At 38.9% G+C, this 24884-nt stretch overlaps 1 protein-coding gene across 1 annotated transcript in view; it reads left to right on the top strand.

The window, feature by feature from the left end:
• Positions 1 to 24884, top strand: part of KCNN2 (potassium calcium-activated channel subfamily N member 2) — a 112302-nt gene that overhangs the window by 67134 nt on the left and 20284 nt on the right. The window contains exon 7 of the mRNA XM_067568598.1: positions 17686 to 17827. Within this exon, the coding sequence (XP_067424699.1) occupies positions 17686 to 17827 (142 nt within the window). The remainder of the gene's footprint in view (positions 1 to 17685; positions 17828 to 24884) is intronic.

Below are 24884 nucleotides of genomic sequence, written 5' to 3'. Positions count from 1 at the left end.
TTAATAGTTTAATAGTTAATGCTTTGTCATGGTGATTGTCCTGACTCGAGGTGTTACCCTGAAGCTGGCTTTGTCTGCTTTGAAAGATACAGGATGTGTGTAATGCTAGAATTCACTCTTAACATTAATTCTACTAAATCAGATATGAATCATGGAGCAATTAACAGATTTGTTAAACTTGCCTATAGGCAAAATTTCTTCCTAATCCCTGACAGTTCGTGTTTGCCTTATGCCATGAAGCATCAAGATTTTTATTATTTATACATTTTATCTTACTGATGTGACTGTAGATGTTCTCATTATACATATAACTGTCAAATTTGTTTTGAATCCTGCTAATCTCTTGTCCTCAATGATATCTAGTGGCAATAAATTCTATAGGTGAATTAAGCATTGTGTGTAACAGTATATCCTTTTATCCATTTTTAATTTGTTTTTTTTCTAGTTTCATTGGCTCATTCTTAGTAAATGCAATTGATACATATTCTGATTGCCAAATCTCATGCAATATTTTCCTGAAATGGGTCTTTCAAATGGCTTATAACAGAAGCTTGAAAATTTAAAATATTCTAACCTTGAAATCTCATAGATTCTTATATAACATTTTTAACATTACCTAGGTATCCTATCTTTAAATAATATTTTCCCCCTTCTCCTCCCTATAGGCATTCATAGTAAGTAGAGTATATATAGAGTGTACAAGGTCTGAATGCTGTTTATGTTTACATATTGTAATAGAACTATGTTTTATATGAGATTCGTTGTATAAATATGTAATTTGAGGTGCAGAAAGTGACTAAATACAGTTCTGTTTGCTTTATTTTGTTGCCTAACACTGTTTTAATGAACTCAGAATTATACTGTAGCGCCTGTCTTTGCTGTTTTAAAAAATCTGTAGTACAATCCACTCAAGCTATAGAAAATACATTTTACAACATTCCTTGCAGCCGGGTTTTATTTTTCTTCTACATTTCTCTAAAATTGCTTTCAAAAGAAAAATAGAGATGTCATTCTATCCTCTGCATCCATATTTTAATGTAAGAGTAGCAATGAGTAGTTTCCTCACCATCCATATTTTTCTTTTTCTTTTCTTCATGTATTCTAACTTACTATTTTTCTCATTCCCTTTCCTCTTCTTTATAATGTGCTGATCCTTATTATTTCTCACAACCAATACAATCCCACATGCCTTATGATTGCAAAACTTTCCATTGAAGTCAACAGGATCATGGCCATTGGTGGCAACAATGGTGTTACACTGGCGTTTTTAATTAACATTTCCAAGTCTAATACAGATAGGGTGACCAGATAGCAAGTGTGAAAAATTGGGACTAGGGTGACGGGGGGGCGCCTATATAAGACCAAGCCACAAATATCGGGACTCCCTATAAAATCAGGACATCTGGTCATCCTAAATACTAATCATTATGGTATGTTATTTTAATTTCTCAGGATTAAAATTTCAAACTTACTTATCATCATTACTAATTGTTTTCAGCAGTGACTAGAATATGCTTTTCAAACATAAAAGGAGGCACCAGAGCCATCCCTAGTGTATGACAAATTGAGGCGACCACCCTGGGCCCCACACTTTGGGGGGCCCCACGCTTTCGATGGCCTCTTGCTTTGTGCCAGGACTGGCCAGGAGGTGGGCGGCTGCAGCCTGCCTCTCAGCTGGGAGCAGGTACCGGGTGGGAGTCAATGGCTGCAGCCCGCCTCTCGGTTGTTTGTCGAGACCTAGAGGGAGGTGGGCAGCTGCTGCCAGGGTCCCGGCTTTGTGTCAGGACTGGCCGGGAGGTGAGCAGCTGCCGCCAAGGTCCCAACTTTGCCCCAGGTCCTGCACTCTCCTAGAGACGGTCCTGACCAGCACTGTCCCAAAAATTTTAGCAGAAACAGACTTGAGGTATGGGAGAAAAGAGCAATGAATATGTAAGCTGAATGGATGGCGATTGGTCACATCCTGGTCATAAAAGTTTTCATGACAAAATGTTAGGGGAGGGGGGTTGCAGACATCAATACAGGAGCTGATGAAGGACTGGAAGAAAGTTTTAGCTATCTGGACAGTCAGAAAATATTTTATGGGAAGCTTACTTTGGCTCTTGTTAATTTTCTTTTTCAAAAAGTCAGATGTATTCTACACAGAGAGGAGAGGACAGAACATGTGGTACACTTAAGGGAAAGTCAAAGTTGTGAATAGGCGTTTGGGATTACAGGAAGGAAGATCAATGTGAATGCAGATGTAGTGCTGCTCTTATTCTCTTAATTTAGTAATAGGCATAGAATTATGACCTTAGGCGTATCCGCACAGTTGCGCTACAGCTCTGGAGTGGCTACATTCCTGTAGGGTAAATGTACAGAGGAATTGCCATACTGGACTCCATCCAGTCCAGTATCCTGTTTTACAATGGCCAGTATCAGGTGCTTCTAAGGAAGGTGAAAGGATCCCATAGCAGACAGATGTGGGGTAATGTGCCTCCCACGTTATCTCATCCTGGGCTCTAATAATTAAAGAGTGGATTACACTTGAAGCAGAAGGTTTAATAGCCTTCCAAATTTTTTATCATAATTAAGATATAATGTATATAATATATAATGTATATACATTATAAGATATAATGTATTGAATCATTATCACAGGTTAGATTAGAATGTTTAAGAAGTAAAAATGAATTCTTGTTTCATTAGCTTTAATTCATTAGCTGTTTTAATGAACAAATGTGAAATGTCTTTCAATATATAGAATAAAATTAAGAAATGAAACTTTATTCAAAATGAGAAACCAAATATTTGAATTCATAAAACATAAGACAACATAAAAATAAACATTTCAGAACTATTTGAGTGCAAATATATTTTAGGGCAGAAAAACAATTTTAAAAGACTGGCTTCCTGAAGCTCTACCAAAAACAAAGGGTGAAATACTACTGAAATCAAGGGGACTTTTGTTATTGACTTCATTAGAGACAGGATTTCACCTGCATTATCTGAGTCCACTTGAAATCATGAAGAAGGTACTGTAGGTGTAAGAGTGCTGTTAAATTAGGGGGGACAAGCTCATTATGTGCTGTGACAAAGTCAGGCCAGACAGCTGTAAGAGAGTGGTGGAAGGCAAGAATGTGAGAATGGTGTGACGTTGGTCCCTAGAGGACCCATATTGAGATAACTTAATTGGGCCAAAACCGTGAAGAATGGGACAGGCAATGCCTGAATACTGGTGGTTATTGCTAAAAATCATATTCACCAAGCCAACAACAAACAGCTTCTCCTTACATCACTGGTTATCCAGCAGCCAAAAACGCAGTTCCCTTAAAGCCATCCAGCCCTCTGGTTTCCATCCAAAGAGCCAAGTCAAATATGATGGGAATTAATGAAAAATCTTGTCCATCATGTGAAAAAGTTCTACCAATACCAAAGGACCGGACATGTTACACACCAGGTTAATGAATATTTCAGATATTGCCCAAATACATGCTTATAGCCAGTTCTTATTAACTGTACCAATATTTATTTAAAAAGGAAAAAAAGAGAGTATTGGTAAAAGATCATTATACATACAGATAAGAATAAAGTCAATAAAGGTCAGTTTCATAGTAGAGATGGTAAGCTGAGTTGCAAAGATCTTTTAGAATCAGTTTCACAGGTTCTATATAGTCCAATAAACAATCCATATGCAAAGTCTGCATGATTTCTTCCATGAGAAACAGCAGGGTAAACCAGTTTATAGCTGGGATCTTTAATCTTATGACTCGAACTTCTCGTGATGAAATCCAAACATATCTAAGATGACAGAATTGGGGCCATGGAGACCTTTTATAGATCCTTAGCAGACTTACTGATATCTTCTTGACAGCAGGTGTCTCCTTGAGCAATTAATAGGTGATTACCAGGGCTTTAAAGTAGAACCCCTCTATTTGCTTTGCACACTGGTAACTAGCCACGTTAGCACAAGATAATCAGCCATTTACAACCATTCATGGGTAAAAACAACGAGAGTTCTGTAGCACTTTAAAGACTAACAGATTTAATTTCTGCAGTCATAAGCTTTCGTGGGCTGTAACCCACTTCGTCGGATGTAAGAAATAGAAATCAGATCAGGGGTATATATATACATCTAAGGTTAAGGAACAACAATGGGGAAGTTAGGTATAAGCAAAGTCCATTCAGTTAGAGTAGTTGAGGCCTATTCACAACCATTGATTAGGAGGTGAGAATGTGTGAACAGTGACAATTACTTCTTGTAATGAGATAACCATTCCAAGTCCCTATTTAGACCCAGTTTGATTGTGTCAAGTTTGCAGATGAGTTCCAATTCTGCAGTTTCTCTTTGAAGTCTGTTTTTGAAGTTTTTTTGTAGAAGTATAGCAACTTTCAAATGAGCTGCAGAGTGTCCTGGGAGGTTGAAGTGTTCTCCGATTAGTTTATGGATGTTACCATTTTTTATGTCTGTTTTGTGTCCATTTATTCTTTTGCGTAGTGACAGTCCAGTTTGGCCAATGTACATTGCAGAGGGACATTGCTGGCACATGATGGCATATATAACATTAGTGGATGTGCAGTTGAATGAGCTTCTTATGGTGTGGCTGATGTGGTTAGGACCTGTAATGGTGTCACTAGAGTCGATGTGTGGGCAGAGCTGGCAGTGGGGTTTGTTGCAGGGGTATGTTCCTGGGTTAGTGATCTTCTTGTATGATGTACGGGTGCTGGTGTTTGCTTCAGGTTGGGGGGATGTCTGTAAGCAAGGATAGGTCTGTCTCCCACAGCTTGAGCGAGTGAGGGATCATCTGCAAGGATAGGTTGTAGATCTTTAATGATGTGTTGGAGAGATTTTAGTTGGGGGCTGTAGGTGATGGCCAGTGGGGTTCTGTTGTTTTCTTTGTTGGGTCTCTCCTGTAGTAGGTGACTTCTGGGTACCCGTCTGGCTCTGTCAATTTGTTTCTTCACCTTTCCAGGTGGGGATTGTAGTTTTAAGTATGTTTTATGGAGATCCTGTAGGTGTTTGTCTCTGTCTGAGGGATCGAAGCAAATCCGGTTGTATCTTAAGGCTTGGCTGTAGACAATGGATCGTGTAATGTGTCCAGGGTGGAAGCTGGAGGCATGAAGATATGTATTGTGGTCCGTTGGTTTTCGGTAGAGGGTGGTATTAATGTGACCATCCTTTATTTGTACTGTAGTGTCCAGGAAGTGGATTTCTTGTGTGGACTGGTCCAGGCTGAGGTTGATGGTGGGGTGGAAATTATTGAAATCCTGGTGGAATTCTTTGAGGGACTCTTTCCCGTGGGTCCAGAACATGAAAATGTCATCAATGTAGCATAGGTAAAGGAGAGGTGCTTGGGGACTAGTGTTGAGGAAGTGGTGTTCTAGGTCAGCCATAAAAATGTTGGCATACTGTGGGGCCATGCAGGTGCCCATAACTGTGCCACTGCCCTGAAGGTATAGATTGGGTCCAAATCTGAAGTAGTTGTGGGTCAAGACAAAGTCACACAGTTCAGCTACCAGGTGTGACATATCATCACGAGGGAAAATGTTCCTGATGGCTTGTAGTTCATCTTTGTGTGGAATGTTGGTGTAGAGAGCTTCTATATGACAATGGCACCTCCTTTGTCTGCCTCTTTGATAATAATGTCAGAGTTATTATTGAGGCTGTGGATGGCATTGCGTTCTGCATGGCTGAGGTTATGGGGCAAGTGGTGTTGCTTGTCAACAATCTTAGCTTGTGCATGTCGGCGGAAACACTCTATATAAAAGTCTAGTCTGTTGTTTCGACTGTCAGGAGGAGTCCATGCAGAATTCTTCTTCTTGTAGCGTTGGTAGGAAGGTATCTGTGGGTTAGTGTGTTGTTCAGTGGTGTGGTGGAAATATTCCTTGAGTCAGAGACAGCGAAAGTAGGATTCCAGGTCACCACAGAATTGTATTATGTGTGTGGAGGTGGTGGGGCAGAAAGAGAGTCCCCAAGATAAGACGGACTCTGCTGCTGGATTAAGTGTATAGCTGGATAGATTTACAATATTGTTGGATGAGTCAAGGGTATCACAAGGGTCTCTTGTGGCATGTAGGAGTTTAGATAGTTTAGATAGAGTCCTTTTTCCTCTGTAGAGAAGCAAAGTGAATGTTGTAAATAGCCCATCGTGTTTTTGTAAAGATCAACCATGTGGAATTTTCTGTGGAAGTTTGGCTTTTCATGAGATTATCCAGACTAGACTTGTACATAGAGTGTTTCCGCTGACGTGCACAAGCTGAGATTGTCGACAAGCAACACCGCTTGCCCCATAAACCAATCGGAAAGCACTTCAACCTCCCAGGACACTCTGTAGCTCATTTGAAAGTTGCTATACTTCTACAAAAAAACTTCAAAAACAGACTTCAAAGAGAAACTGCAGAATTGGAACTCATCTGCAAAGTTGACACAATCAAACTGGGTCTAAATAGGGACTTGGAATGGTTATCTCATTACAAGAAGTAATTGTCACTGTTCACACATTCTCACCTCCTAATCAATGGTTGTGAATAGGCCTCAACTACTCTAACTGAATGGACTTTGCTTATACCTAACTTCCCCATTGTTGTTCCTTAACCTTAGATGTATATATATACCCCTGATCTGATTTCTATTACTTACATCTGACGAAGTGGGTTTCAGCCCATGCAGAAATTAAATTTGGTAGTCTTTAAAGTGCTACAGAACTCTCATTATTTTTGCTGTATTCAGACTAACACAGCTACCCCTCTGGAACCATTCACAGGTAGTTACTCCTTAAAATTCACAGAGAATAAAAACAACATTACTAGATTCAAGTTCCATCTGAACGTTAATATCTTCTTTTGATTTCTAAGTTAACAGAATATAGTGACAAACAGGAACTATTTGGTTACATTGATAATCACTAACAAGAGTATAGGTAAATCCAGACATACGTAGTCATTATTTATTTCCAAACTCTTAACAATATTAGTTTAAACTTCCAAGTTTTCGTTATTTTACAGTCAATGGCTCTGATTACCATTTGTATTTCCTTTTAGTATGTTTTTGAAGGTTGATTTTGGGTTATTCCGCCTGCTTGTTCTTAATCCTTTCTGACCCAGTGTCACAAATGGTAAAGGCCTTTTTCCCCATGAGCTGAAAAGAGGTTACTTCAGGTCAAAGAGGGACACCTGAGTCTAATTAAGGACTGCCTGTGGCCTTTCAAACAAACAAACCCTTCTCTTGTGGCAGGACACAGCGAGGGAGGGACGAGAGACTAGCAGAAGCTACACTAGGGAGAAAAGGCTTCTCCTGAGTGGAAGGCCTGCTCTCTTCCCTATAAGGGAAGGAAGCAACAAAGCTAACTGCCAGTTTGGGGAAGGACTGGCATCCCAGAGCCAGCATAACAAGGCAGCACCCCAGCAAGTGGACAGGGAGAAATATTCCCTTTTAGTGTTATGAATTTTTATTGTTTGTTTGGCTAAAGAGTACAGCTTGGCCCTAACCTGAGGCCCACCTTGTAAAAAAAAAACCTGAGTGAGGGATAAAAACTCTCTGGAGCGGGACTGATTTACTTGAGAGCTCCCACTGCCAGAAGGGGAAATGCTTAGCCTCGCGAGGCAAAAGAGGTGCCTTTCCCCAGTGCTTTCAAGGTCAGGAAAAGAGCTGCATGAACAATCCTAGTTTAAACTCTGATTTACCATTAGATATGAAGTGTGAAAAGATGAGAAGCATATTTTTGCTGTGTCAAAAATGTAGTGAAACATACCATTTAATTTGTGTATGTGTGTGAGAGTTTGGAATAACTTTTGGCTTTGCTTTGAAGCAGCAAAGCTATTGATACAGTCTCAGCAAGAGCTAATTATATACAGTGTAACTGAGCAGTCCTATTCTATCACTGGTCTTAGAGAGAGAGCCCCATTTCTTCTCTTCATAAAGGAAGTGTGTGGGTGGAGTGGAGGTGATGAATTGGGAGAAGACACCTATTTCTTGCCCTCAGTGAGGCAGAGGGGAAGACTTGAGTTATGGTAAAAACATTTTTCATTTCTTCCAGGATTGGTCCTCAGTAAGCTACTGATGTTTTTCACCTCATTCTCCTAATGAACATTAAAGGTCTCAAGTCTTTTCGGGAGCAGAGCACACATGGAGCTTGCATATTGGTGGCAGAGGTGCATTGGCAATTAGGGAAGCCTTTTTAGTAGTTGGATGTCTCATGTTCTTGCCTCATTGGGATGATGGTACATGGGAATTGTTGCACAACAGGAATAGTCCTTTATCTTGGTGGAGCTTATGTAGTAATGGAGGGCCATCTCAAGGGAATGGGCACAATAGAGATGAATGAGCCGGTGTCTTTACTCTGGGATGTGTGGAGCACACAGAGGAGATGGCACCTCTGGGACAGGTCATTCCTCTGTGATCCTGTTAGCTCCAAAGGGAGAGGGAGGCATCTTGCCAACAGCAGTTTCCCTACAACAGCTCCTAGTTGTCCATGCCACCTCTTGGGGATGTTATTCTGTTGTTTTGTTCGTGGGCATGTGGAAAAGCTTGCTTCACTCTGGTGAAGGTCAGTTATTGGCACTCAGAATATTTCTTCAGCACTGAATAAAAGTCTATGGATTTTTTCTTATGGTATGTTTGTAGAAGATGTCTTTCCTTAAGCAGAACAACTTCCCTGCCATAACCCAGTGTAACACATTAGAACAAATGTTATCTACCTATAGAGAATTAACACAGAGGTCTAATGGGGCATTGACCCTAATATCTGTGTCATCAAAACCCAATAATAAAACCACTCCTGAATGATGCTCTTTGAGGACTGAGTTCTTCCTATTGCTGGTTAAATGTTACATTGTGTACATTTGGACAAATAAATAAATAATAGTGCTGTAAAACCAAGATGAATAATTATCTGAAATATGTTCCAGTTTTTGTGCTGGCTCTAAATGACGGATTGAATTTTGCATGCTGTCATTGTTCAGCTCAAAGTCAGCTGAGATTGTAGTTCTATTATTCTTTGTGTAAATATACATATTACTAAACGTTTGCAAGAGAAAGTACAATAGTAAAAATGGTTCTTTAAAATGACCGATTACTATAATGAAATAAAACCCCACGATTCCTGAATAGTGATGTTTTGAATGATCGGACATAGTTTCAGCTTGGTGTTCATCAATGGCTTTAATATATGATAACTTTGTAAGATTATCAACATTTAGTTGGTCTTGTGAGCAGCTCTATAATACTGCTATAGGGAAAGTAATGACTAATAAGTTCATTTGCATTATTCAAGGAGAATTCCTGAGGCAAATTTAAAAGGCGGTCATTGTCTGTTACTGAATAGTGAATACACAAGTACAGTACAGTACAGAATATATCTGTACTCAGTGAAAGCTGACAATTATTTTCAAACTTGGAGGGCAAAAAAGGGTGTGTATACCCATACTTAGAAGAAGAAGGAGGTCTAAAAATCCTGTCCCATCTAATAACTCTGTCTTTTGGAGCCTTACTAATGAAGGAAAAGAGTGATTGAAATCTAAGCTATGAGAAATGCCCTTGCACTATGTTTAATACACCTCTCTCTAATCTCTGTTGGAATAGCCTGTAAACTAAATAAGCCAAGAAAAGGCAATTCCCTAGTCTAAAAATATATTTGAATCTGAACCATATTTTTGAACTCCTTGTTTCCTTCCTGTTTTCTGGGATCTACCTATGCTAGATACCCAGGCTCAAAGTCTCAGGTTACAGAGCCATTAGATGAATTTGGTCATACCTCGCCATAAAACTGACATGCCATGTCTATTGCATGAAGATGCTATTCTCTGGAGAAACTCAGTGCTTCATACTAGAAACAAACAGAATGTGGAAACACTAAGTAGGACAAGGAGTTCTAACTCTGTCCCAGTTAATTCAAGCAGGCATATTTAAGGCCCTACAAGACACATGGGGTACATATCGTAAGCTGCTGTAAATTGTCATAGCTCCATTCTAATCAAGGATCTGCCCCATACTATCTCAGGGATGCTCTTGGCAGCATCTACAGTTAAAGCATTCTTGGAACACCAGTTTGGTCTTAATGCTCTGGCACCTCTGGAATATGTTAAAACTCCTTAAGGTAATGGAAATTTGACAGGCCTTCTATTATAATATATTTTTCCTGGTGAAGGAAACAGCAATAAGCCTCGATAAACTAGCTTCCCTGAGCAATGCACTTAACTGAATCTTAATGGAATAATATTGGTCACTAGTATTAAACAGTCTTCAGCTGACCTACAGTTAATCTTGATTCAACAGGAGCTGCTCCTTAATGTATAGGAACCCTTCACATTTATTTAAGGCAGGCAGAAATGTTGGTGGGTGGTGCAGCAAAGTCTGAGATTCATCAGTACTTGTGCTCTTGGACTGCCCTAATATCAGCAGTTTGGAGAAGGATGTGTGTGACAGAACCAATTTTATTTTAGATGTGGATAATCCTGTAACACCTGGAACTTCCATAATAGGACTGACAGAGTTAAAATAGGGTCTTCCAAACTCTTAGATACTCGGATTCCTTGGGCTATGCTTGTAGTCAAATGGCTTCTCTTGCAAAGGTGGAAATCCTGTTTGTCCCTGAAGGCTGAGGACTGTCTAAAATTTTAGCTGAAATGACAGCTCTTGACAGACTCCCTTATAAACAATGATAAGAACTTCAGAAGTTTCAGGACATGGGCTGCATTTTGAAATTACTGGAAGCTGCAAGCGCTCAGCACCTTTGAAAACCAGGCCAGTGGTCTATATTTCTTTTATGTACAGGCTAACCATTATCCTAGGCACTGTTAGTGGTATTTTCAAAAGGGCGTAGGCACCTAATTCCCATTGATTTCAATGGCACCTGGACATTTTGAAAATCCAACTGTGTCCCCACATTTATCTTTAACACTGAAAAATTGTTTTATATATAATCATGATCATAATATTTTTCTAGCATCTGTCTTCTCATCCTCCTGTTTCTGTGCAGATGGCTTTATGGAGGATCCCTCTCCTCTTCCTGGCACTCTCTTCTTCTCTCCTAGACCTTTGACTTTCTAGCCATCTTCATTCCCCATAACCAAAAGGCACATGCATGGTGGTTATTTAATGTCATTTAATGTTGTTTCTCTGCTTGATTATTGTATCACCTTATTGTCTTTGTTACTTTATAAATAGTCTTAAAAATGAATAAATATTTAATTGAAAAATAGAGAAATGATAGTTACTTGGAACACTTTGACCTCAGTACTTTCGGAAAAGATTGGCACAGGAAACCATGCCTCTTACCTATACCTTTTGCCTTTAGTTTCATTTATAATTGCTGTATTTTTGCATCTGCATTTGTGAATTCCAGACATCTGCCTTAGCACCTTGTGTATTCGTGAAATTATTTGTGTGACAAGAAAATGTTTGAAGTTATTCATAAATGTTTGTAGGAGGCCAACAAAGACAACAGAGGGAAAGAAAGAGATTGAACGTCACCCACTTTGGAACCATTTTACCCATCCAAAGCCCATTGACAGAAATTTTTTTCCATTGACTTCATGGAAGTCAACTTTGAGTCAGGGCATATGTTACTTTAAGTGCATTTTGATCTTCATTTTTAAAATATGGAAACATAAAGACTTATCTGTGATCATCACTGTATTAAAAGGGGGGAGGGAAAGTTGCCCATGCTTACTATCTAACTAGAGCTGAAAAGGCACTTAACAGCCAAAGAGATTTAATACAGTGGGAGAACCTTAATAGCTAGTTAAATAAATCAGTATCTTATCTAAGCCTTGACAAGCTTCTGATTTAATGGGCTGAACACATTTACAGCTGTTATTAGTCTAACAGTTTTAAGATTTAGGAAAACCATAGTTTGCTTGGCAGGGTATTTCAAGCTAAGGTTTTTATTTATTTTTATGATTACTATACATTTATTATATTTCCCCCCTCCTGCAAAAAGGATGGTCATGTCAGATGATCCCACAATAACTTTTTTCCTGAACTGACTAGGAAAGCAAAATCAAAGAAGATGAAATTTGTCAGTCAGCTGTCAGGTGAAGCAGACTAAACTGAAACAAAACTACTAAGAGTGAAGTGATATGTCATTGGTTAAGATAAAACTTACATTTTGTTTCTTTTTACTCATCACTTTTAAGATGAATGTAAGCAATTGTCAAGGCAGAATTACTGGGTGATAAATCTGTGCAGCGAAAGGAGACATAGCAGTTAAAATGAGACATGTCACCAAATACGAGTGAAATTATGAAGGAAAATAATTTTCAGTCATGATATTGATTTGAGCTATGTTAGAAAAAGAGCACTACTGTTACAATCTCTGCAGGCCCATACCCAATAAGAAATTTGAAGTATTGAATTACTGCCACTTTATTAGTTGAGGAGACTGATCCTAATCCTCTTGAAGTCAATGGCAAAATTCCTTAATGTCAGTGTGAGAAGGAGCACACCTAGTCTAGTTTTGCACAGGCATAATCATTTCAGCCCTTGGCGTAAGTTACAGCCGTCTGAGAACTACTTTAATTTAGGTTGGCGTGTAACATCCCCTAGAGTGTATTACGGTGGCTGAGGAGTCCCAAAGTGAAATGTGTTCTGGCTGTACCTCCTCCCTTCTTTAGTGTACCCCTACAGCAGGGGAGAAGAAGGTGTGTGAGAGAGCTGTCTACGTCTGCTTTGCACCAGCCAAGGATTCCCATGCACCAGGGGAATCTTCAGCTGCCATAAGCAGCCCTTAGTGCAGCTGGAGCAGGGCAGTCATGTCCCAGTGAGTCAGTTCCTGTTGTGGTTATTCGTGTGTTTAAAATGTGCTAGCTCTTATCATCTATTTCAAAGGGTGGCTGTACTCAAGGCTTGATTTCATTGTCCAAAAATATTGCACTTTCATAAAATGAAAATTGAAATGCATCTTTTTTTTAATGAATCAAAAGATTCTAAAAAGTGTTTCACCTAGTATCCATGACATTTGGATTACATGTGGTAAGAACTCTGAAAGGCACTGCATAAGGACTTTGTATTCCAGACATTCAAATTTGAAATTAGTATTTTAGGAATCCTCAGTATTTCTGTTCTATGAATAGATATGCACGGGAACTCTCAAGTGCCCAAATTATCACCTCTGAATTTCTATTAAGTTAGCCAAAGATTATAGAGTCCTTCCCTACATCCTTCTAAAGTCATTGGTAGTTTTGCCACTGACTTCTTGGGGAACAATATCAGCCCCAAATTTTCTATCTGATGTTTGTGTTCAGGTCTTCTTAAGACTGTACATAAATTTATATTAATTTCTTATTTTATTTCTGTCAAATCAATTAGAAATTCATTGTCCCAGATCCTGCAACAGATACAGGGAGACAGTTGCACCCCTGATCTTGGTGCTGTTTTTACACCATCCCTCGCAGAGGTAACAGCAGGTAGCCATCTGCTTTAAGCTCCATTAGCTGGTAACTGTTCCCAAGGAACCATCTGTCAGCTAAAGTGCTACTGCAACCCCTCTGTAACCTCATTGACTACACACCTATAACCATTTATGTCACAGTTTTCAGGGCTTTATGTAGGAACCAGCTGTATGCTTGCCAAGGATTCCTCCAAACTGAGGGAATACCTAGCTGGGGAGATGAGGCTAATTTCTGCCCCCTTTTCCCAACAGAGTTTTGTAAAGGGAGCAGAGAACGGGTCAGGATCCGGGCCATTCTTATTGACATTCCCCTTAATTTTCCTTAGGAAAAAAGTAAATAAGTATCTCATCTCAGCAATAAAGGTAATAGTGTCTCATCTCAACTGATAAAAGGAAATACATTTTGTATACAATACACAATCACCCTGTGAAGCTCTTTGCCACAAGACATTAGTGAGGCTTAGTAGGATTCATAAAAGACATAGACTTTTATATGGATGGCGAGAACATCCAGTTATATTCTTCTTCTTCTTTGTTCTGGCTGGTGTAGAGCAGCAACTACAATTTCACCTGAAATTGATTGAGCCAGATGGCTACATCAGGAGTGGCAGAATTTATTGCAGTGATGCCTCCTTCATATTTATAAATTGGGCAACTGTTCCTTTGATAAGGTGGTTTGTTTATTTGTTTGAAAGGATATAAACCTTCATGCTTCATGGTACAAGCCAACTGTGAATTGCTGTATATTAGGAAGAAATTTCTCTAAGGGCAATTTATTCCGTAATTATCTACTGCAGGGTTTCTTGCTGCTTCCTCAGAAGCAGCAAGTACTGGCCAATGTCAGAGACAGGACACTGAACTAGATAGACCACTGGTGTGATCCAGTACGGCAACTTCTACAGTATGTTTCTATTTAATTAATGTTTCTGGTTTTTTTAAATAGCCAAACCACATCGGAAATGGGATAGTTCTTTAAGTGATAAAGTTAAACAAAGCACAGTTATGTCTAACTTGGTGGTCTTGTACCATTTCAGAGCTCCCACCTCTAACTCACGGATTTTTCTCTTAAATGGGTCCAGGTTAGCCTCATTTTGTCTAGTTTAACTTGACCATTTTTAAACCTAAGTATCTTTTAATGTGGCCATTTACGCTATACACGTTTTATCTACAAAAATATGTCTGAACACTCCTTCTTCTTACTTGCCATTCTTAAATAAAAACAATTTGGATCAGACAGTTTTACTGGACGTGCTTTTTTAAATTACCCATCTTTTAGCTGTAATCATAACCTATACAAAATCTGCTTCAACTGTGTTAAGGCAGTTTTATCTAATCATCATCTTTTGTATGGCTACAGTTTTATCGAACTTTAGCATCTAAACTGTTCACTGGCGACTGCACTATCATGCAGTAGAGATTCCAGACTTAGAGGGAATGGATAAGTTTATAGGAATAGCAGTTGCATTATGGAGCCTTTGACATCTACTTTGCCATTCAAGTTCAGTGGCCTTTGAGTTGGTGATGTTGGTAAATTGGTTCCAGCTGTAGTGGGCAGGTGTCCACACCACAATAATCATCAGTACAATTGGCTTCTTCAGTGGTAGTCTCAGCAGAGAGATGATGGACACAATGGACCTCAGACTCATCTGCCCTTAGAGCTGTTCTCTATGACAAAGTTGAGGTGTGTCAGTGGAACACTGTGGTAAAGTTTGAACTGCCACTGTGCATATTGTACTTGTTCTGTGAATAAACGGATGGTTTCAATCTCTGGGCTGTCATAACTAAAAATTAATTTAAAACAAGTCTGAAAGATAAAAAATAGATATTTCAAGTGGAATTGATTCAACGTCTCATCTATCCTGTTTCAGTTGTTGTCATTCTCTTAGAGCTTGTAAATGCAAAATTGCAATTTCTAGCATGCAGAAAATTGCTCTTTTTGCCTCTTCCATTTTTAATATAGATGGATTGACTTTGTAGCTGAACATATGTACAGCACATGATGTCTTAAATATAGATCTGGGCCTGTTCCTGCTCCCACTGAAGTCAGAAAAACTCCTGTTGACTTTTCCTGGTGCAGGATCAAGCTCTTAGGGACTGATCCAATAAATAAAGATATACAAGTCATGATTCAGCAAAGTACTTAAGCATATGCTTACTTTTAAGAACATAAATAGTCTCATTAAAATCAATTGGATTTAAGCACCTACTTAAGGCTGGATTACTAACCTCAGGCGTTCAAAAACATGTCAGACCACAAAAATCATGAGACTAGCTAAAAAGTCATGAAATTATATAAAATTTAATGCATTTTGGGTTCTCTTTGTTTTGCCTTCTGGTTTTTGAGCATCAGGGGTCACATTTCCAAACTTGTTTTCTGCAATCGTTAGGGCTAGAAACTGACATTCTCTTGTAGACTCATTACGTGAGGCGTTTGTAATCACATCACTTGAGAGGTTTTAATGAAAACACCAAATATCATGAGATTCATGGTAAAATGACAAGAGGTGGTAACACTGTTAAACTTAAGCATGTTCTTGTGTTCCTTGCTAAATCAAAGGCTTAAATAACCAGGGTGGGAAATCCCAGAGATCACTCCGCTGGTTGCTGAGAGCTAACAAGATAAAAACGTTTGAACAGGTTCTTGAAGTGGTGTGCTACTGAATATAGATGCAGACAGCTTTAATGAATATTTCATCTAAAGGACCTTACTAATTAAGATACACATCTCAAGTGAAACTTGGATAATTACCATTGATAATCGTGCTGTTAAAAACGTGCATCCTTGCATCTCTGAAATAGCTGTGTAGTGAAGGTGTGTGCACTCGGTGAAGGAGAAAACTTTTGATGCATTCCCGTGCAATCCTATCCTATCTCTGCAAGCACAGGAGACTCTTAAGGAAGCAAAGCTGGGGAAATTGCTTTTGTGGTAGGAGAGAGCATGCGCCTGCCTCATTCTTGTACCCTGCGTGGACAGTGACTCTGTGTAGACCATGGCGAGGGCAACACCAGAATACAACAGTCTAAATCACTCATGTATGTTGGCCTAGCAGCTGTGGGGTTACTGTAACTCTAAAACTGCAGTAACAGCTGGGGAGGGTCTCTGCTGCTGCTCTGTCCCTGGGAGACGAGATTTCCACCTGCCCATGGTTTCATCGGCAACCATTCATTTTATCCAGACTGTGCATTGGCCACAGGTTTTGGTCCTAAAGCAAGTCCCACTGGATTCATAGCTGTTTGGATCCGAATGTAATATAAGGGCTTTTGTATCCCTTTCTCTGAGACTGTTCTCTTCGGGGGGAGGCGATGTTGTATTGTTCTAGAATATTGTTTTAAAAATGCACATCAGCAAAAAAAATGTGTAGAGTAAGTACTGGATTTTAACAAAAAGGAATATTTACTTTTTTAACGTGAAGCTTTCATGGTCAAGTAGCAGTGCAAGGTAACACAACACACTTCCAGCTATTTTGAATGTAGTGAAGTAGAATGAAGGTGCCAGACTATTTCAGTTTAATTCAATGTCTGCATGTCAGTTTAATAGTGAGTCTCTGCTTACAGGGCTAAACTCAGGTCAATCACTGGGGAGATGAACAGGGTGCCCTGCCCTCAGCCTACCCATGCTTTCATCACCACTTGCAGAGCCCCTCCACTCAGGGCCAATTCAGGAGCAGGCAACCCAGGTGACTGCCTGGGGTGCTGGCCTTTGGGGGCGCCGAGCTCCGGGTGCTGTTTTTGTTGTTTACAGATCCTAGTGTGTAAATTTATCATCTTATATGATAGCGATAAATCGTGCATCAAAGTTGTGAAATGAGCTACAAATGCAATAAAAAAAATAAGGTATTCAAAAGTTTAACAAACTGAAGATGCGTCTCGCCTGTGGCACCGTCTGGTCTAGGGCTGGCCCTGCCTCTGGTACTTCCCTATAGGTAGCAGATTGTGCTGGTTCCACTGCACAGTGGACTTCTGTACCTGTGGAGGTGGAGAATTTGCCACCTAATGAAGTGATTCTATGGGGAAAAATATTTCTTCAGACAAAGACTTCCATCGCCTTTGACTGAAGAATAATAAAAGTATATCAACTGTACTAAACTACCTAGATAATACCTCTGCTGTTTGCTCTGCTGTTGTAACAGCTGATTTTTGTTGTTGTGTCCGAGTTTTATATAATCTTACAACTGCTTATCTCCAGAAACAACAACAACAAAAGCATTATATCTTTGAGAAGGAACAACTGAGACACCAGCTAGTGAAAGCTCCCTGTGAAAGCACAGAAATTTAGTAGAAGTATTTATGATAGAATAATTGTTATGTTTTCTTCTTTCAGGTACCACGATCAACAGGATGTTACTAGCAACTTCCTTGGAGCAATGTGGTTGATTTCCATAACTTTCCTATCCATTGGATATGGTGACATGGTACCTAATACATACTGCGGAAAAGGAGTCTGTTTACTTACTGGAATAATGGTAAGTGTCGCTGATTTTCTTCGCTGACTTTCCCATGTATTCCATAAAATCAATTCTAACACAGGATTGCTGGCTTTAAAACAGCACTTCTTGGTGGTGGTATAAAATGTTCATCAGTTCTTCAGTAGTTTGTACAGTACATGGGTTATTTTGGGCCACTCCCTAGATCTTTCATTCCAGCAGTAACTGAGATATTCACCTTCAATAGATAAATGCAGAGCTTTAACATGGAACACAGAGAAGCTGAATCTAACCTGCTACAATTCTGAGCATCAGAGTCTCAATAAAGCCTGTCTCTAAAGGTCATGATATAGCAACTTTACCATTTTATGGATCTTGCTTTGTGTTTGAGCATATGTAAATAAACTAGTAATAATAGTAAAACTATAATTCCTAAACCTGTTTCTTAAAATTTAAAAATTATTAAAATATACAGAAAGGCTAGTCTCCCATAACACATTTTACCGTTCATGAGTTTTCTAAGGTATTCCACATATATCTAATTGCTTTTAAGTAGGTTTATATAATATGTTTACCATGAGTGCAATCTTAATGTGGTATTTATTCCTATATACATATTTATTAGGGTTGTACCTAATGTCTAATTTTAATATTTGACTAACGCACTATAACTAACAGTGGTATTTAAAGCCAGATAGTGGGTACAGCAATACATGATGGTCACATGTATTTCATTTGATCTTATTTTGCAGCAGAAAGTTAGTAATAAAGGGCTTGACCCTGCAATTCTTACTCATGAAAGCCTCCATTAAATGTAATGTATACTTGGCCCAAATCAGCACCAATAGTAACACAGCCTTGTATATTGTAGTTATGGTTTTCTATTACTTTAATAACTTTCTATTCTTGTGTTCACACATAATAAACAAAATTATACCTTGAACCCCTGCCTTTCATTAAACAGGTGTTGGGATTTTGGATCATACCTCATGGTAACTAAGGGTTCTTTTCTAAAGGTTGCCTTTTCTGTCCAAACATTCTGGCAAATAAATTCATCTGAAAAGAATTCCTTTTTCTTTTTATAGAATGATATATACTTCTGTTTCTAAAATGTGAAGTAAACTAATGCACGCTGGAAGGCTTGGAGACTTTATGCCAACTGTTCTTTTGCTTATGACAGATTTCTTGTCATTGACTTAGAGTGGCTGAGGTAATAAGAAAGTCTCTGTGCTCTTTTAGTAATGTGGCAAATACAGATTGATTTAAAATACAGTTTGCAATTGAATCTTAAAACACAGTCTGGAAGAGTGAGGAGTGAAACAGAAAGCTTTCCTAGAGTGTATCAAGGCAGCTCAAATTTGCCATCTTTCAGAGTGCCTGACTATCCTCCTCAGTAAAAGATGGGTTCTGATACCAAGTAGGGGACTGAAAGAAGAAATTGCCATGGGGGAATCTGACATGAGCAGTGTTAGGAAGAAGCGGGGAGGAGGGGAAGAATGCTCTACTGTGGGGAGAGACTGGAAAGAAGCAGTACCCCGCTCCCTGTCAGAGTGATTGGTTCAAGCTGCAGGTACTGAAGAAGGTTATAACATTGCCTCTCCCTATGTATCACCTTTAACGAGGTGTTTAAAGAATTACTGAGTCAAACTTTGATTTTAAATTAATCTGAATATGCATTCAAAGCAAATTTTGGAACATTGTTGATATTTGCAATATGAAAAATCCTTTTGTGCAGAGTAAATTTTATACTGGATTTTTATGATGGGCTTCCTAGCCCCAAAAAGGGGCGGCAAGTGCATTGACGCTGGCTCTGATCTCATGTGTGTTTCACACTAGTGGAACTCCATTGACACCTGTGAAGTTACACCTGATCTATGCTAGCCTAACTGAGATCAGCATTTTGTAGCGATTTTGATGGTTAAGGGTCTGCTGTATAATGTAATGTGGTAAGAACATGATAAATGTAAAATCATGAAAAACAGACTCCAAATTATTGCAGGTGCCTTTCTCCACACTCATGAATTAATCACACACAAGTCTGGGATGATAAGCAATATTTATCATTTTACTTATGAGAATGTGATTCTACTGCAAGCATAAAATAGTTTTCCTTAGTAGCTTCTACTGTATTTGGTGCAAAATGAATTAAATTACCATTTAATGTTTAGTGTTTGCATATGGAAAGTTACACACACAGTTGGAGACCACGTCAAGCAAGACCCTTTGATAATTTGGCCCATAAAATGTAGAGAGAATATAAGGACCATAATCAAAGGCATGAAGTAAATAATTAAAAATTCTTCAAATACATTAGAAGCACTAAGGTTGCAAGTGTGATTGATACAGTCAGTCTTAGTTGGCATGGTGATGAGTGTGGTATGAACAGCTGGAGAGATGAACAGACTGTAAACTACTGAAAAGAGGAGGGGAAATTGAAAAGAATGGTGAAGTTAAAATAAGATAATATAGAAATTCCTGCTCCCAGCAACACTTTTATAAGGGAAGTTGAAATTTGACTTTGACAGACTGACATCTCTAAGAAGGAAGCTGTGGAGCAACTAGAGAAATTCCCGTACAGTAAATACAGATGGTTTTCCTGCTAGAGTTCTGAAGGATACAAAGTAGAAAATAGTGGGCACATTAATGAGCATGTGATCCTTGGGGCTGAATCCCAAGAGCCAAAGGCTACAAGACTTAGCTGCAACTCTTTCCGAAGACAGGAAAGCTACTAATATTTTGTCTATTTCGAAAAACGCAAGATCCCAGGAATTCCCGGCTGGTAAACCTCACCTTAGTTCCATAGAAACGATTGGTAGTCTAATTAAAAGGTCGACTAGTATAACATTTGAATAAATACATCCAAATAAGGTCAATCTGTCAACATTTCTTTGAGGAAAATCATGAGTCTAACCTTTTGAAAAAGGGTAATAAATTAGTAGATAACAGTGATCTGTACCTAATTTAATTGGGTTTTCAGGAACACTGGTTAAGGAGTAGAGAGGCAAATAAATAATGATAGGTTAAAGGGGAAAATATTGTTGCTAATGGAAACCTTTTTAAGTAATGGGAGGCAGTTATAGTGACTGGGTGCAAGAGCAGTTACATAAAGTATCCAAGAGTTAATATTGGGAACGGTCTAATAATGACATGTTAGAGAAGTAGAACTGGAGTGTTTATGGTTGTTTTGACTATTAAAGCTGATGATGTATGTCAGACTCCAGATGCATTTCAGTGTTTTGAGACACTGGACTAGGTGACATCATTTAAATCCCACTAACACATGGTTCCAGAAAATAACCTAAATCTATAATATATGCTGACGCACTCTCAACTTCAAGGATAAACTGAAGGGCAAAAACCTCCAGACTTAAGAACAGATATATATTTAAAAGTCTGTCCAGGGCAGGAGCAGTTTAAAAAAAAAACAAAACAAAACAGAAATAGGACATTTGAATACCTTAAAAACTGGGAGAAATAATGCATAATCTGTTGTCACAGTTCATGTTGCACAATGGTGCATTTGGAAGCACTAGGCATGTATGCAGTTGATGTGGGCGCGGAAACAATGTGACACAGACACTGAAGTATGGTTAAATATGGAGGCTGCATCTTTATTGATAAGTAAAACCTAACTGTGATAGTCACCCTGAGTTACTCAGCAAGATTGTTCCAGAGTGGACTTCATCTGGACCATTGGTGCCAGTTGATCTATAAACCTGGGTGAGTGTAAAGGTTGTGGCCCCTTTATACCCTCAGGCTGGCCTGCTAACAGACCCTGACTGGAATCAGAGTCCTAACCAGAGTGCCTCCTGTATGGTGGAGGTAGTAGACATGCTACGCCAGGCATAGGCATATCTCCTAAATATGCCATAGGAATGCCTTCAGCCAGTATGCAGGGAGCTCAGCCAGACCCTGCCTAGCCCACCAACTGCACTTGAACCCACCAACTGTGTGACAGTTGTCAGTTAACTCTCGGTCCCCAAACCAGACATCCTGGATGCTGAATGGAAGGGGAAAAAATGTACTCTGCAGTTTGCCAAATTTGTCATATGGGAAAAATCCCTTCTAGATCCCAATCAGATTAGCCCCAAGCATCAGAGTTGATGCTGGGTACTAGGTTAAGGATGGGAAAGGAGGGGCTGAAACAGAATCCCCAGAATGACTACCCACTGGAAAAGCAGACTGTATCACTACTGTGTCCTGACCTACCACCAGACAGGAGCCAGTCATCTGAGCCTGCCCCACTCCCACTGTCAAAGGGCTGCAGTGGACGGTAGGACAAGCCTACCAGAGGCTGGACAAGATGCAGCATGTCATCCCTCCCCCACACACACACATTATAGACCCCCCCTCCCTTTTGGCATTTTCTGTTGGCTAGCTTAGGTAGCTGCCTGCTCAGTGTGCTGGCTTTTTGAGAGTTTCATTGGTAGGTGCCTATCTCCTCCTATGCCTTGTGCAGGGATCCTGGGTACCTAACTCGCAACTGTGAATTCCACTCAGGGGCAGGGCACCTGAAGTTAGACACTGCAATGCTGAGCCTAAATCCTCTTTGTGAATCTAACCCCAAAGAGAGAAGTGAAAAGCATTAGTGCTGATGGGAGACTTACATCTGATGAGAGATTGGAAGCTCTAGAATTACACAGTATGGAAAGCAGAAGAGTCAGAGTGCATGACTAAGCTATTAAAAATGTATGAAGGGTGCAGAGGAAATTGAACAGTCCCTTCTTTTTACACTGTCTCATACAAGGGATGCATTCATCTCAATTAAGGGCCAGTAAATTTAGAACAAATAGAAATACATCTTCATGCACATATAATAATCTCTGGAATTCATTCTCACAGCTGGCCAGCAAGGCAGTGTGTCTGAATAACCTTATAAATCTTGATAGCTAAAAGGTTGGCAGGATTAGATTTTTATCGGTAACAGTCAATTTCACCACAAACAAACCCACGAAAAATACTTCTCTCAATAATAATTGAAATTTACAGATACACAAAGTAAGAAAAATGTTGCTTAAAAATGTAGTGTTTGACTTAAGGATATTCACTTTGTCTATTCTATCGTGATGTTGACAATTTGTGTTTTAATGGTTATACACTTTTGAATCTCAGTGTTTACTGTCATTAAATAATTATTGTCTGTCCCCCTATAATTTCCCATAATTCTGAAAATGTAAATTGATAATCTAAAAAAAGCCTAAAAAATTTTTAGATATAAATCAAATTTGTCCAGGCCTACTTATAAATTTTTGTAGTTATGCAAGAGAAAATAATGGCACCCAAAAATCCTTTTAAAATAGTGCAAGTGTCAAGAAGGAATATTTTCCACTGATATGCGGCATTGCAGAGTAGGTTGGGACATTGTGATGGTACAGAGTGGAGGATTTGCCTTCCTCTGAAGTATCAGATATTTGCCACTGCAAGAGGCAAGATACTGGATTTGATGGATCTATTATGTCAGATCCTATGCTCCTAAAATAAATACTGTGGGATGCACGCGGAGGTCTGATGTAGCTTGCTTAAGGAGTGCTTTTAACCAAATAATTATCTTATGGATTTTTTGAGTGGCTAAGTAGTCATTTATACAACAAGGTGAGTTGCAATAACAAGGGACAGGAGGTCCTTCCAGGTCTATGTTCCTGTGCTGATGAAACTGCTGTTTTTCAGCATCTGCAGTAAGATTCATTGCCCAACTTGAATGCCATTCTTAGTAAAGTAAATGTCTGTGCTGGAGAACTCATTAAGCTTAAGGATGAAGCAAGCAAATGTAGAAGGTATTCTTAAACTGCATGGTAGAAGTGGAGGAGTAGGAGGTTAGCAATTTCTTTCAGAAAATCTTTAGATAGCACATTCTAAGGGCTGGATTGTGAACCACTTCCTCACACTGGTGAGCAGTTTTCAGGAATAGTCACAGTGAAGTCAGTCGTGGCAAGCTGATGCTAAGATACTAGCTTTCACCAGTTTTAAGAGCCAATTAAAAATGTCTCTAGTAAGGAAAAAGTATTCAAGCCTATCCTGCTAAGGTGCAACTTTCAAAGTCCATGTGTAAGTCAGGGATGCATAGGAATTAAAGAACATCATATCATTTTGAAAATTAGGGTCTGGGTTTGCTTTAAAAGGGGCAGATCTTGCTTGCTTGCTGTAAATTATGTTTATTGTATAAAACAGCAAAGAAAACTTCCTATGTATAATATGCAGCAAGGTCATGAATTCCCCTAATCATAATATTTATAAACTTGTATTTGATTTTTAGAAAAACAGCTTTACACAGTTTAGTTTTGTAATTTCTAAATACCAAAATGTAGTGCTGTGAGTCATGTTGAGTAGCAAGGAATGTATCATTAAAACTAAAGCCCACTCCATGGTTAGAAGTTTGACCGAACCGAAAGGGGTCAATTTTTGTATATCAACTAAATGGCATTGTCAATTAAAGATTTACCCAAGGCTTTCCTTCATTTCATTTGTGTTAGTGGGAATCTGCAATATCTTTTCTTTTTTTAACATTTTGAAAATAGTGTATAATGATACACATATAAGGCCCTAGAAATGAAGTTATAACAGTGTCATTTTCCTGTGAGTAAGGGAAAATGTCTTTCATGCACATTAGTGGCATTTTGTATTGTATTGACTGATGATTGTGCTAAGAATTTAACAAGCTAAATTCTGAGAATTTAATAAAATATATCAATGACCTCAAAGTTCAGAACAACTTGTTTCCTCCAGTGATGTCTTTCTTCTACTCCAGTATGCTCCAAATACACTAGTATCAAGCAGAAGCATAAAATGGGGAAGAAAATTAATGATGCTTAGCTCTCTAGCTGAAGCCATTAGAAATCAAAATCAAATTTCAGCAAATTAAAAGGCCTAAAGTAATTGACTGGAATGAAGGATAGTTACACAAAAATATGTTTGTAGAAACTCTGACTGGAATTAATAACAGCAGGAAAACTGTTGCTTTATGAGCTGAAAAAATATAGTTTTTATTCCCCAGTAATACACAACCTGCAATAATTTTAATCAATGTGTATGTGACTATGTACCAATCTGAATATTTAGCTGTGCCTGCTTACTCTGACAACTCTATATTCCCTTCTGA

The sequence above is a fragment of the Emydura macquarii genome, unplaced genomic scaffold, assembly GCF_026122565.2.
Source record: "Emydura macquarii macquarii isolate MOO-44397 ecotype Brisbane River unplaced genomic scaffold, CSIRO-AGI_Emac_v2 contig_2897, whole genome shotgun sequence".
NCBI classification, from domain to species: Eukaryota; Metazoa; Chordata; order Testudines; family Chelidae; genus Emydura; species Emydura macquarii.
This window is presented reverse-complemented; position numbering and strand designations above follow the sequence as displayed.